This window comes from Netta rufina (genome assembly GCF_964035555.1).
Source record: "Netta rufina genome assembly, chromosome: 7".
Lineage (NCBI taxonomy): Eukaryota > Metazoa > Chordata > Aves > Anseriformes > Anatidae > Netta > Netta rufina.
This window is the reverse complement of record NC_140130.1, coordinates 27,937,341-27,951,863: the sequence shown is the minus strand read 5'-3', so window position 1 is coordinate 27,951,863 and position 14,523 is coordinate 27,937,341. Positions and strand designations below refer to the sequence as shown.

At 41.5% G+C, this 14,523-nt stretch overlaps 1 protein-coding gene across 1 annotated transcript; it reads right to left on the bottom strand.

The window, feature by feature from the left end:
• Positions 1–733: 733 nt before the first annotated feature.
• TECTB (tectorin beta) lies at positions 734–9,648 on the bottom strand (the record flags this gene model as incomplete). Its single annotated transcript, XM_084290500.1, has 10 exons — positions 734–786; positions 1,267–1,299; positions 2,288–2,357; positions 4,316–4,478; positions 5,056–5,139; positions 5,214–5,317; positions 6,798–6,870; positions 6,957–7,099; positions 7,561–7,751; positions 9,573–9,648. The coding sequence occupies 10 exons, from the start codon at positions 9,646–9,648 to the stop codon at positions 734–736; spliced, it is 990 nt and encodes a 329-aa protein (XP_084146626.1).
• Positions 9,649–14,523: the final 4,875 nt, after the last annotated feature.

The window sequence follows — 14,523 nt, the reverse complement described above, 5'->3', positions numbered from 1 at the left end:
CCTAAAGCTCACTACCTTGTTTTCCAGCCTTGAATGTGCTTAATTTGCATCCACACCATGCAGCTCTTCAGCACTAAGCCTGTCCAGTCAGCAAGAAACCTTAGTCCCAGTGGTGTTGTGCCTACTGCAGCATATGCTGAGCTCTGCTTCACCCACCCAATCCATACAGACACTGCTGAGAAACAGGAAAGAAATGTCAGGTAATGCCAACAATCTTCTAATTATTGTTATGTACAAGGCACCCTTTTCTCCTATCCTCGAACTGTTAAGTTAGTTTTTGTTGCGTTGGGAGGTTCTACAGATCAAGCTGAGGTGTTCAGGGCCTTGCAGGTGCAGACCCGAAGGGGAGTTTGATGCCACATTGAGACTGACAGAGAAGGGGGACCCTGAAGGGAAATTTGACATTGGAAAGTGCTAAGTTTCAATAGAAACTTGTATAGAAATAAATGCAGTTGGCATCACTGCTCTTTAAAAGGAAGCATGAGTAAAATACATAACTGTTGGGTTTTCATTAGTTAAAACACCTGCAGAGATCAGGGGGAGGTGAATCAGCTTTGGGGTTCTCCGATACTAGAGGCACAAAGCTAATGGAATGGTTTATTTATCTGGTGAAATGGTGCACAAGGATTTTTTTGTGACTTTAATTTCTTCTCTGTAAAATAGACATCTTCAGTAAAGAAGTCCAGGTCCAAACAGGATTGGGAAAAGTTAAGAAACACAGCTAAGCTGCTTTTTATAATAAAGCAGCACAAAATCCAATCATGAAGAGGAGATGGAAGACTGTATCTGCAAGAGAAATGAAAACTAAATGTGAGTACTTCACTTTCAGTTACCTTTCCTGTTTTATTCGCATCCCTACCATTGTAACTGTATGCCTTAACATGGGTCTGTCACCATATCAGGTTTTAGCAAACAGGCTCTGAATGGGTTTTTCAAACCCTCCCAAATAGAAATGCTTTCCAAACATCTCTGTTAACCCAGTGAGATGCATTTGTTCCTTTTTGGGAAGTACGTGTAAAATTAAGATAAGTTAATGTTCAGTATTGGAAGTTATTAGTATGATTTCATTGTCTAGGGCGAAGGATGTGCCTAGAAGAGGAAAACAAAATGTCTAACATTGAGATATAAGATTTTAAAATGTTTTCTTTTCAGTTGAATTTATAAAAGTTACCAGGTCTTTTTTTGAACTATGGGTTTTATGTTGACAGAGCCACTCAGGATTCTTATTTGGTATTGATATAATCATTGTTGTATTTTGCTGTTTACCTGAGAGTGTGTAAAATCTGGATAAACCTTTGCCTGTGTAAAATAAAAGAAAAAGATAACACTTGAATGGCATGTTTAAAATAGGGCAAAGTGCACTAGTGTGCTTTGTAAAATCAGAACAGATAACTTTTGCAACATTTTGAAATTCTGGGTATTTCTTGCTCTTGGCTTTACTCTCTGAAGTTGTAAAAGGATCCTCAATTCTTTTATTTTATTTTTTTTTTAAATTAATGGAGTTTTACTGGTGTAACATACTGAATAGCAATAATGCTGCTGTACATATATTTTTAATTTTAAATTGGCTTGCAGGATGGTGTGGTTGTGGTTGATAAACTAGTATAAAGAGCTTTGGTGAAAGTATTGATTAAGGTATACCTCGTTCCAAGGACTTGTTTCAAAAGATGCTGGATTGCAGAATTAAACTAGCTCAGGGAGAAACTCCTGGTGCCTCCAGGAGGCAGCAGTTAAGAGGAAAAGGGTTTTGCTTTGTAAGGGGAAAAATTGATGGCTGTTAGCTTTGTGTAGGAGGAGCAACAGGCACACAGGGTTAATCGGCTAGGTTTATGGTTGTGCTGAAGAACCCACTAGCTGTGCAAAGAAAACCTCGGTGCAGCTTTCCTGCTACTCCTAAGCCTGGCCTCTCTCCCACTCACGTGCAATCTATCAGCGCTTGTCCAGGCTGTTGCTGAGGTCAAACACGGGTGAACAGGGTTTACATTGCTAACCTGGTGCGTAAGTGGTTTGGCCATTTATCTTTAATGCCAAACGGGTGCAGTTACTCACTTTGTGAATGGGGAGAGTTTCACTGAGCTATTCTGTCAGCGCTACAAACCTGGTTCTGTTCAAGAACAGAAAAGAACAGCTTGAACAGAAGGACCAAAGACCAAGTTCTGTTCAAGATTCCTGCTCTCACAGGGGAGCAGTTCTGCTCCCTGTGCTTGCCCCGCTCTGCAAGTCACTGGCTGCTCCCCAGTTCATTGCTTCCCAAAGGGAGAAACACCCCAGAAACCCAGCCACTTACTGCGGACAGAGATCTCTGCCACCAAAACACCTCCGGTTTGTTCCATGCGCTGTTTTCGTTTGTCACATGTCTCAAGAGATCAGAGAGAAAGCAGTGTATAATGATTGAATTATACAAAATTAATATATAATCTAAATATTTATATCCAAACCCAGTCCTCATATTTCCAACCAAGTAAATAAAATCTGTGTAGATTTTGCTGCATATTTTCTAGGGACTTTTTTTTTTTTTTTTTTTTTAATTGGGACATTTTAATGCAGGAGACGTTCAAGGAGAGCTTTTACTGCGTATTTTATGAGGATTTTAGTGTGCCACAGCTTTTATGGTGGCTGTCAGTCTAAGTGCCCTTTTCAGTTGTGATGTGGCAGGAGCGCAGATGGGCATCTGCTGGCTGATCACACCTCCTCTTGGGCTGCCCTTTGCATGCTGCCACAAACAAACCTCCTGTCAAGAAGGAAGGGAGTAGCCAAGCTCCATCTATTTAACCCATGACCTCTCTGAAGACTTCTGTTGTTGTTTATTGCTAAGTGTAATTGTTGCCCACTGGGTATGAGCGTGAAGCATCAAAACCCTTCCAAACCGATCATCTCTTACCCAGCTCTAATGACTCCTGTCACAGCTGACAAGGTCTGTATTGGAGGCCTTGCTCTCTAGCTTAAAGGTCCTTGTCCATTCCCTGACCTTTGCAAGTCCCCATCTGTGAGCATTTTGTACAAAACTGGTGTGTGGTAATTCTGGTTATGCCTTGCTTGGTTCAGCCTTAATTGCAGCAGACCACCAGCTGCATTTTTGGGTTGGCTGTGGACTCTGTGGAGGTTGGCCTGATGGAGCAATTACGAATTCAACCCTGTGCCTATAAGGATGATGTAGATGTTTGGCAGCAATGTCAGAAAAGCAGATATAGAATACATTTTGTTGTTGTTTTGTTGTTGTTTTTTACTATTATTTTTATTTTTTTTTATCCTGGTCTGTGGCTGGATAAAGAGTTGGAAAAAATCTTTAAAAGCAAACACAAAATGTAAGCTGAAAGATTTTTCTTTTGCCTTTGAAATTTGGAATTTCTAACAATGCATTTCTATCAGATCTGTAGCTTTTGCATAAATCAGTCCCCCCTGCTTACTGCTGTGGCTGGGTAATAAACTGCTCTCTTATAGTGGCTCCTGGACTGAGAAGGGGTTTATAAAGAAAAGTTGGCTTGACCAGGAGTGACATTTTCTCTTCTTCAGCAAGAATTAATTGTTGCTGAAATGACAGGATATGTGCAAAGGAGTATTTTGGGCTTTCATTTCAGATTAAATAATATTCAGCTTCACTTTATAGCAAAGAATTACTCATTGAGTGAGAGAAGGAACAGTGAAGACTTACTGAAGGAGGTGGAGAAGTCTTTAAAGAAAGACCCTTTAGTAACCCTCACCCTTGCATCAGTTGGTGCAATTGGTGCACACCTCCCCGTGCTAAATAACTGCACAGCATCTCCCCCCTCATTCCCACCTAAGGCCACTGAAACATCTCTGCCATCTCAGTTCCTGCTCCAGTAACAATTTGCGTATTTCCTGCAGAATAGCACAGCTTCAAGAGCAGAGCCTACTGCAGAGCTGCAGGATAGCAGAGAGGACTTTCCACGAGAAGGAGGACCGGGAGGTTTTGTTTGGGCTGAGGTGAGCTTTGAGCCTTAGCACTGAGACAGTTGGTAAAATGGGAAGTGCTCTACTTCCTCCTTTCTTTTTTTTTTTTTTTTCTCTCATGCTTTTATTTAGCTGTAGCTAATTGTCAAACAGGAGCGTCGTCTGGCATATCGACAAAAACTGACTTTTTAAATGGCTACATTATTTCCCAACATGTTTAAACATATTGCCCAATGTGGCATGACAGGGATCAGGGTGCACAGCCCACCACTCAGGTTAACGTCTCGCGGTGGCTCCATCTAATGCAAGCTCTGCTGCCAGCTCCCCAACCGACGTGCCCCCAGGAGCTTCTCGACATCCTCTGTCCAAATTTAGTAAGTTTTATCTTAGAGGGAGGCCTTACCACTGGGCAGGAGAACTTCTCACTGTCACAGACATGCGTTTCGCAGTGCAGCCAGACCTTGGACAGCTTTGGGATGTTTTGGAAGCGGAAGGCATTAAACTGGAAGGTTGCCCGGCTTGTCTTCCCATTCTCATGCACAAGAATGGAGTTGTCTGTGGCACACCTGTGTTGCGTGTGAAGAAGCAGTGTCAGACCCTGACCTGTGAATAACCATGTCCTGAGGTCCTGGTCTGATGGAGGCATTTGCCCAGCTTTCAGGTGCTTGAGGAGCAATAAGACATGGTGTGAAGGTGACTGTTTGGGCCTGCAGAAATCAAGACCTTTTGGCATCTGAGTGATTAACAAGCATTGCAGGGTCAGCAAAGCCTTCCAGCTATTCTCAAGTCATCTCCTTTTAACCAGCACTCAAAGTCTTGTCCCCACTCTTGCTTTCCTTCCCACCTATTGTGACTGCAGGTGGCCCAGGGCCTGCTGCATGTTCAGGCCTGTGGCAGCCACCGAGGGTAGCAGGCTCCAGTGAGCAAAGGGAGCTGAGAACTCACTGTGGTGCCTGCTGGTGGGCAGAGGAAGGCAGCACAGAGTGGGGACAAGCCTACGGCTGGAAGGGGCTGCTCCCCACAGCACCAGTTAGAGCTCCCAACCCTTCCCTTGCTGCCTCGAACACCAGGGGGTTGCCCTCTCATTGCTCTCCACATTTCTGGGACGGGCAGAGCTGCTCCCCAGGTCCCACGGGCACCTACCCCTTGGTGATGAGAGGCCAGTGGATCTGGTAGAAGTACTCCGAGGAGGGAGTTGCCCAGCAGTTGTTGAGAACAACTTTGAACCTGGGGAGGCACAACCATCAGATGAGCACATAGCATCCTGGTTGCCAACTTACTGTTTCTCCTTTCTTACCTACCTGTCACTTAAGCCCTTAGCTTCCACTCCAGCAAATATGTCAGAACCAATTTCTGATGTTTCAACGACAAAAGGGGCTTCTTTTATGCTTGAAAACTTGGCATTCTTTAGAAGAGAAAAAGAAAAAGCATCAGATGCTATCAGTACCATGCAAAACGTGGCAGCTTCAGACAGTTCTGGACAGACAGACCCAGAAGTCTGGATTTTTATCACTTTCAAGCTCCAAAATGTGTGTTTAGTAGTAGGGCTATTGTAATACTAAAACAGTTTTTAATAATCTCAAGGTTGTATTTAAAATAGGACATTACTCTGCCTGCAATTTGAGCTGTTGGCACAGGAGTCATTACAGAAGTACTGTCACAAAACTCATCTTGGTCCTTGTATTAAAATGAATTGATCCTGGAACAGTGCATTAGAGAAAAAGATCATTTAGTTGAAATTAACATTTTCTTCCCAGCAAAATATGAACAAAATAACAAAACAGTGGTTTATTGGCTTTCAGAGCTTGTTCTGCTCTTGTTCTGTGGTAAAATGTATTATGCACGGTTCAGCTGCTCCCTCCTTGACGCCTGGGAGCCCTATGGACATTAGAACAAAACCATAATTTGGCAACAACAGCAAGTAAGCAAAGAATAATAACAACAAAAACCTACCAGAGATTCATTGCTCACTGCCCATCAAATATTTTTGCCGTCATTCTGTCAGGAGTTCACAGGAACATTGGGGCACCTCCTGGGACCTTGTCACTATATACTACCAGCATGCCATATGTCAGAAAACAAGAGCACATGGGCTTTCATGTAGCATGTAAAGGCTGCCAAAATGTTTAATGCCCTATCAACTGGTGCCCTAAATGCAGCGTGTGAGGGGAGAAACATCAATCCGCCTTGTGCTCAATACTCCCTCCACCTGACCTATCAATTTAACTCACTGTGTTTCTAGCTGTGCTTTCTGTAGCTGTGCTAAAATAGAAAGGCTGCTTTGGTGCTTTTGAGTGTGCTTTGGTGGAAAAAAGACCGAAGGATCATGAGCTGGCTGCTCCAGCAGCACAACAGGGCTGTGGGGAGGAGATGGCTGTTTCAAAAGATCAGCTTGATATCCAGGTACAAATGCTGGGAACAAAATTCCAGCATGACCTAAAGATCTCAGGGGAACATGAAATGTCTGTCAGATGAGAGGATGCAAACTGCAAGAGAGATGCATGGAGCTTTTCTATATCTATAGAGACAATGTCATAGCAGTGGTGCCTGCAGGTGCATGCTGCTCTTTGAGTGGGACTACAAACAAGTTTTTATTTTTTTGTATAAAACCTGTCAGCATGTAAGAAATGTACTTCTCAGCAGAAAAAGCTGCCTCATGTGGAGGGATTAAAAGAACTGTTGGCATGTGCCTGCTCTGCTCAGTTTAAGTTATATCCTTATCAATCAGTAGAAACAAGGACCTGTACAAACCCTGCTGTAATTATCTGTTACAAGCTAACAATGTGCTCCATCACACATGAAGGTCAGGAGCAGCGGCCCTTTTTTTCCATCTCTTAGGCTGAAATTTGTGGAAGGTGAAAAGCTGGGTGGCAAAAAGCACTTACAGAGTAGAAGTTGAGGGATAGCTGACTTTCAAATGAGCCAGAGCTCCCATTCTTCACGTGGACAGTGGCCACCCTAGGGATATAAAAAACACACAACTCTGTAACAGCGAACAGTGGTGTTGAAAAAAGGGTGACGCTCGCTCCCAGAGCAGGATTTACCTTTGGTCAAAGGCAGCCTGGTTCACCAGGTAGTTGGCATTGTATGTGCAGGTGAATGAGTAATTCACAGGCTGGCTCTTCACAATCACTGAGGTGTCATTGGAGACAATGGAGTTGTAGAAGTGATAAACGGGGTTCTTAAACTGTAGATGGTAAGACAGAAATGTTAGATTGGTAGGTTGAAATGTGAAGATTCAATCTGGTGACAAAACACTATTCCTAAGGATTTTTCTATTTATTTATTTATTTATTTATAGCTCTTTCTATGCTGTGCTTCCTATATATATACCTTACTACACGTATATGTGCTGTTTAGTAAAGGCAGATGCAGATGGATGACTAGCACACAGATTATCATCACTGAGCCTGTGAGTATTTTGCCTGCAGATGCAAAGCATGACTATTTGATTCTTCCTTCTTCCAAACTTCCAAAGCCCTGATACTGGAGTATGTCTCCCCTTCAGTACTTAAAGCCTACTCCAAACTGAAGCAAATGGGCTCTTTCAAGCAAGTACAGCTATTTTCTGAGTCCAACTCAGGCTGTGCTGTATTGCTGCCTTTTAGAAATGATAGTCTTACCTCTTTTAGACCTTGACATTCTTACCTCTGACTGTGTCCCACAGTATGATTTATTTTTAGGTGACAGGTCTGGGATTGTGAATTGGTAATATCCTGAATCGTGGATCCCATTGTAGCAAATGCCTCCAAGTGCCAGCTGATTAACCTCCCATCCATAAGGACACTCTGGAATTTTGGTAATGATGGTTCTAGGGTAGCAGTATACCAGAATTACATCTGAAAGGAAAACAGCACAGCTTGAGTGACATTCAGGGGTGTTTTCTTTTCAAAGAAGCAGGTCTGCACATCTGCTTTCCATGGGGATTAAGTTCTTGTGGGAAGGAATGTGTGCTGGAAGGTCCCCTGTTGTGATGAGCAAGGGAATCGGGACTGCATGCACTACACAAAGCTGACCTTGGGGTTGTTAAATTCAGTCCTCCCTGAAGGAGTTTTGCCTTTGCCTTCTAATCAGTGCAGAACTTCATGTACATTTATCTTTCTGGAATAGCTGATTAGGAAGCAAAGAGACTGCTGAGAAACGTGAGGTCAAGAACTGCTGCACTGAAATCTGTCATGTTAGCTTGTGCTGCAGAGATGGCTTCTGTTGGTGTAACACCACTGACAGTGTAGAAATAGTATCAGCAAAGTTTGTTAGCCTTCAGTAATTTGCATCTTTTTGTAGCAGTGTTTGGTCTAGGCTACAACATGTTCTGCTCTTTCCTTGCACTATTATTGCACTGCCAATGCAAATAGGAGTTTTACAATTTTCACATTAAAAGTTAAGATACAAAAATGAACTGAAAAGCCTGGCTCTGTTAACAGCAGTAGCTAATAGCACAATGGCACCACAACTTGTTTCCTAATGTGGTTATTGCTAGAACAACCACAAATATTCAACATCATAACTTACACTGATTGCTTTGTGATACCAGAAGAGTTGGGCCTTTTATCAAAGGATCAGGCAGCGTGAATTTGAGGGTTTTATGTGAATGTAAAGGACAAATAATGACTAACCATTAGTGAACTGAAAATTGAGAAAGACTAACAATTACTACCTTAAAAAACAAACAAACAAACAAAAAACTCTGTCCAGAATTATTCAACTGTGTATTTTAAAGCTTCTGATATAATTTTTATGATAAAAGTCTAATTTTTTTCAGCCTTTCTGTGTCTACAGAAACTTAGGAAATACACAGGGGAAGTCAAATAGGGACCTTAACAATGTGCTCCTTTCTGTTCAACAAAACCAGGCTAGTTCTGTTTGTGTTGGTGGTCAGATCCATGACACTGGTGGCTTCACAGCTACGTAAAGTCCTGCATCTCAGAGAAACTGCTTGTGTAAGTGAGGGCACTGAAGTACATGGATAGAGGGCCAAATATGCAAGTATGCCATGACATTACTGGCAGTAGCATACACCAATCTGTTTTATAAACACATGCCACGCACACAAATCAAAGACTCTGTATTGAGGCACATTCCAACATGTTTCAAAAGCGTGTTTATTAATTTTAGTGAATTCTGCACTGAAGGTCTGTCTGACACCAGAACATTCACGTTTCAAGGCAGAAATCAGGAGGTAATTAGGGCCTTAGCTTCAATTATGATGATTATTATTTGTATTTTAATGTAGCAGTGGCGTTCAGAAGTTCAGCCAGGCACATTCATTCAGCACGAGTCATCTGATTGCAGTCAGCAGGACTAAAGCCTGTCTTGGGCAGCAAAGATCTGCAGCATCCAGCCTGGGCCATTGCAGCCAATTTCTAATTTCTACTGTTTTCTTTGCCTTCTTATGCCTGAATTCTGCTCACACCTAACCTTTTTACATTGGTTATTGCCAAGTTAGTTAAGCATATACGTAATTCTCTGTGGGGATAGGACCTTGCTTTACTGCGCTAACTGGAAACAAATCGTTAAAAGATGTACAAGCATTAGCTTTCCAGAACCAACAGTTTAATTCTCTGAAAAAAAAAAAAAAAACACAACTAGTTTTAAATAGAAAACAACCTTTTGGCAGCTTAAATACAAGGAAAGATCATAGGAAACTTGAGTTATTCTACCTGCTTTATTTGGAGTGCAGGGTCCTGCAAGAGCTTGAGCCAAGATGACCAGCAGATAAATAGTAACAGGCACCATTTCTTGCAAAGATCTGAGGACACAGGGAATAAAAGCTAAAATTGTCTTTAAAACTAGAAAGGAAAAAAAAAAAATACATTCAGTACAGACCTGAAACTGTTAAACTAGCTACTTTTAAACAGAGAGAAAGAAATAATATTGCTGGTATTCTGTCATCCAACCTAACTGCATCAACAGGACATGTCTCCAATGCCACTATTATCACTGTGTCACCACTGTGACAATTTTACTATTTCAGTTTAGTGCTGGCTTTGATTTTTTCCAGGATTACTTTGTTCTTATAGATTCTAAACCCAAAGCTTTAGAATAACTAAATTAAATGTAAACAATGGAAGTTTAAAAACAAAACAAAACAAACGCAGAAATTACTAGAAGAAATATTATGCCAAAAATATACATGCTGTGTTTAATAATGTAATGCTGAAACTTATGTGTTGATGGCTATCCTGATGTATATAGTCTTAATTTCATGTAGATAAGTTTTGGTAAATGATGCAATTTCTCCTCTACTACTAAGCTTAGAGTTTTTAGAATTATCATATGTAGCTGTAATTTCCACTTCTATTGCAGGCCTCTGACCTACAAACTGTTTCCCACAGGCAGAAGCACACTCCGGCACAGAGCAACCTGTGGGCTGGGGACTGGAGCTCTTGTATTTTCCCTTTGTAGACACTCTTCAGTGTCTGTCCTCATATCAACATCACTGATCAGAGTGCCAGATGTAACAAATATAATTTAGGTAAAGAAAAAAAAAAAAGTCTTGCTGTTTAAATATTTCCAACAAAAGGAATCAATTTCAACATTTTCACTCAGCCTCTTTAAATATATATATTTATAAAAAGCTCTTACAGTACATCTCAGTGATAATTCCATCCAATTATAATGCTATGCATTCTACAATAAATGAAGTATAATACCTACAAGAGAGGAAGGAATTAGGTATTTCAGCTTTTCATTGCGGTCTTATTCCAGTAGCTGCGTTGTCGGCTCTTCCCAAGATGTCCTCTTTCAAATGAACCCAGCTGCTCTTATCTTCGCTTTATATAAGCAATCTTGTAAAAGGAGCCCATCTCTGGTTAAATCTCAGCCTGCCGGTATTGTCCAGTGTGGGAGGAAAAAAAAAAGTTATAGAAAAGCAGTTCCTTTCCCTTAGATGGGGCTGTATTGCTGCTATTTGATTTATTTATTTTTTTAAAAGATTTTCTGTGGTGTTTTTTGTACAGATCTTGAAAATAACAGGGCAGAAACCTGCTGAAGGTATATAACTGGCATATTTTTTTATAAATTAATTAGGAAAATGTAGAATTTCTGTAAGAGCAAAGCCATGGCTATCTTTCAGAATTCAGTGAAAGAAGATGTTTATAGGAATTAGATGTCTCGAATGGCTTATCAACAAGGTCAATGTTTTGTGCCATGGAAGTGGAAAATGGACAGAAGTAATTTCATCAGATTGTATACCACCTTCAGAGTTATTTCATTTACCCCTCCTTTTTTTTTCCTATAAATTTGCAGGCAGGTAATCTGAAGTAGTGAATTCAATAGTCTTAAGGACGGTCCTACCTATACTTTTCAAGTACGCTACATAATACATAATACTGCATGTGTATAGGACTGTATAACATATTTTAAATATTACACTGTAGAAGTGCTTATTTATTACAATTATATATTGAAGATTACACTATCTTACAGTGTAAAATTCACCACTGTACAGAAAACTCTGTCAGTTTGCCCTCCACATGACCATTGGTCATGTTTGCCATATGACAATCATAGGTAGTAAATTTTTCATGTGACCTATTGCATCCTGTTTATGTTAGCTTACAGTGACAGGCCCAGAAAAAGGACTTGGGTATTCTGTTCCTATTTTAAAGGCCTGCAGAAAAAACCTGGGTCATAAAGCAGCCTTGCCGTGTACACTGGCATGGCCGATGCTTTGGGTAGTGTGTATCCACCCAGATCCAGGTGCTGTTGGCTATTTGTGCTCCAGTCTCCGACTGGAGTCACAAAACACAGAGGATCTTGCTGACCTTGCCTGGGGCACCCAGTCCTATGGGCTCTTCAGAGCTGATTTTGGTGCCTCCTTGAGTAGAGTTCTCCCAGTGGAGGGAGCCTCCTCCTGCCTCATCTCTGGCAGGATTTGATGTGGGTCTGCCTTCTCCCAGGCAATTTTTGGACTGTGGGGGGCATGCAGTAGTAAAGCTGTTCCTGTTGTCACTCGTCTGGAGTTTCTGAAGGAAGAGGGAGTGGGACAGAAGGCCACAGTAGCTCTGATCTTAACCTGAAGTGCTGAACATTGAGGTTTCAGCTCTCTTGTGGGTGCTCTGGGTAGGAAAGGGGTGAGATTCGTGGACCCACCACCAGGAAAGCATTTACTGCCCTAAATGCAGTCTACAAGGAATGTTGCAAGCTGGATGGCAGTAGTTAATCATGTCTATAACTATGCTTTACATGGGATGCTAACGCTTGCCCAGCAATGATGGTGTGAGGGTGAATCTATCATGACATGAAAACGTTTGTTTGAAGCCTATAATGTTCTGTGCTTAGTTTTAAATAATAAACTTGAACCTAGACCTGAAGCTTCACAAGGATTGCAGTGCAGAGGACATCATGTTAAATAGGCTGCTCCTACTATTCTTGTGAGTCAGGTCCTGCAAGCCATCATATACTGATTTAAATGAGATTACTTAAAGATGCACACATGGATAAACAGCCTCAGACAGGGTTTGCTTTTAGTTTAATTGAATTAAAAATAATCCACTGAACAAGATCAGAAGCTCATAAATTATTTAGTTTGATCTTACTAGGAATTACCCTGATCAGAAATACTAAAATCAGGGAAATTTAAATTCAGCTTTTATAGCCTCACCCCAAATCTTCCTGCGGGAACTGAAGCCCACATTTGGTTTCCAAATCCCAGCTCTGGCTGAGTACATGCTGTGTAAATATTCACTTGGTTTTGTGTGTGTGTGACTGTGTATTTGGTCTGGAACTAGGAACAAGGGACTGGTAAGACAGTGTGAGCCACTCTGTTAGCAGGTGTGTTAGCAAGGGGAAGGTTTCCACAAGAAAGTAGTGATGTGCATGAGGAAGGCCTCGTAGTTTTATCCAAACTGATTCTTCATGCTCAAGAGATCAGCCTCAGCCCTGGGGTTGGACTTGGTCTCTCAGGTCTGGCCATGCATGTCTGATTTGGAGCATGAGATATTCGGCTAACCTTGATGAGGCTTAGTGTAAATACCTTGCTAAAAATTCTGTAAGTAGCCAATTTCACAATACTAACATTTTCAATGCAAATTAACTTTGTTCTGATCATTTTTATCAAAGAAATGAAATTAAATAATCTTTGATGTAATGCTACAGGTTTCAGTGGAATCGCTCCAAGATGGATCTAATCTTATAATTTTTGAAAGAAAATAAATCTCTCATTATCTTATCACAGAAAAACAGTCTCCATGTACATAATACCCCTTTTAGGTGAAAGGTAGAAAACAGACTGAAGTCCATGAAACAAATTTGGTGAATGTGCCAGCTGGTTTATAGCAGTTTGCATTTGCATAAGAAACAAGCACAAAATGTACCTAAACCAAACAGCATTTGATACCTGCTCTGATCAAAGGTGAAGGCTTGGGGAAGGGTTAGGTTTCTCTCAGTAACTGGATATGCAGAAAAAGAAAAGCCATTAAATTGCAAAGGAGACCACTGAGGTTTGTTGTGTTTCCCTGAGTCTTTCCAAGCCCATTGAATAATCTCAGCAATCTAAGCATCTGCAGAGATTTTGACAAAGAGCAGATGAAGGCCTTATTGTGAGTTTCACCTACAAGGGCAGCTTGTCTCTCTAGCGTTGTTCCCGTCTTTGTGATTGAAAGCCGTGCGAACATCTACTGTCTGGTTCTTACATGAAGAAAATGAGGTTCTGCTGTTTGAATCTGCAAGGGATATTGTGACATCCAATTTTCATGGTTTTAGAGACGACAATGAGCCTGAAGAGCCCCTTAGCTAAATGGAAGGACTTTAAAAAGTAATGAGAATCAGTAGAGAGGATTCAGTGAGTCTAGGAGGAGTGAAATCTGGCAGAACTTGCCCAGAACTAGCAATGTACTGATGATGGTGTTTCCAACCACACCCATACTTAGTTTTGTCTGAGAGAAGGGGTGCATTTAGGCTACAAGGGTGGAGATACCCTTGCTGGGTCTGGAGGCATGGTAGCTACATTTGTGCTGTGCTTGTTATGAGTTAATGGATCCTATTGTGGAAATGCAGCACTGGGTTGGTACAGGCAAACTTGTCCTGTATCCTAAGTCTACAGTGGGCTGTGCTGTGGAGACTTGTAGCCCCGAGTCATAAATACCTTATGGATGCCAGCATTGTTTTGCTTTTATAGAATAAATGCCTTTCCAATCATTAGTTATTCATGGCATGTGATCGGTCACTCACTTCTCACACGGTGTTTCAGGGTCAGGAGCAGATAACAGAAACGTGCAGTTCTCAGGTAGCTGACATTCTTCAATAACTGCACAAAATCAAACCAGAAACGGGGGAAATTAGAGGAAATCACGTCTGTGGGAGAGGGAGTCATATAAAAATCAGAAATGCAGGTCAGGACCACTGGAAGAGATGGTCTTCTGCTTTAAAATTCCTCGTGTATCACCTGTGTAACTACGTAACGCTGAATCACAATTTTTTTTGGAATCACCTGCAGCCATGATGAGGTAGGTAGTGCCTGCTGCTGTCGGTACATGCACTCCCTGGGGTGTGGGTGAGCACAGGCACCCTGCTGTAGGAGCATTCCTGGGACATTTCTGCTGTCCGGTGCATGCACACACATTCACAACAGCAAATCTCGCTGCGCACAGAATTGTGGCTGAAGTAAAC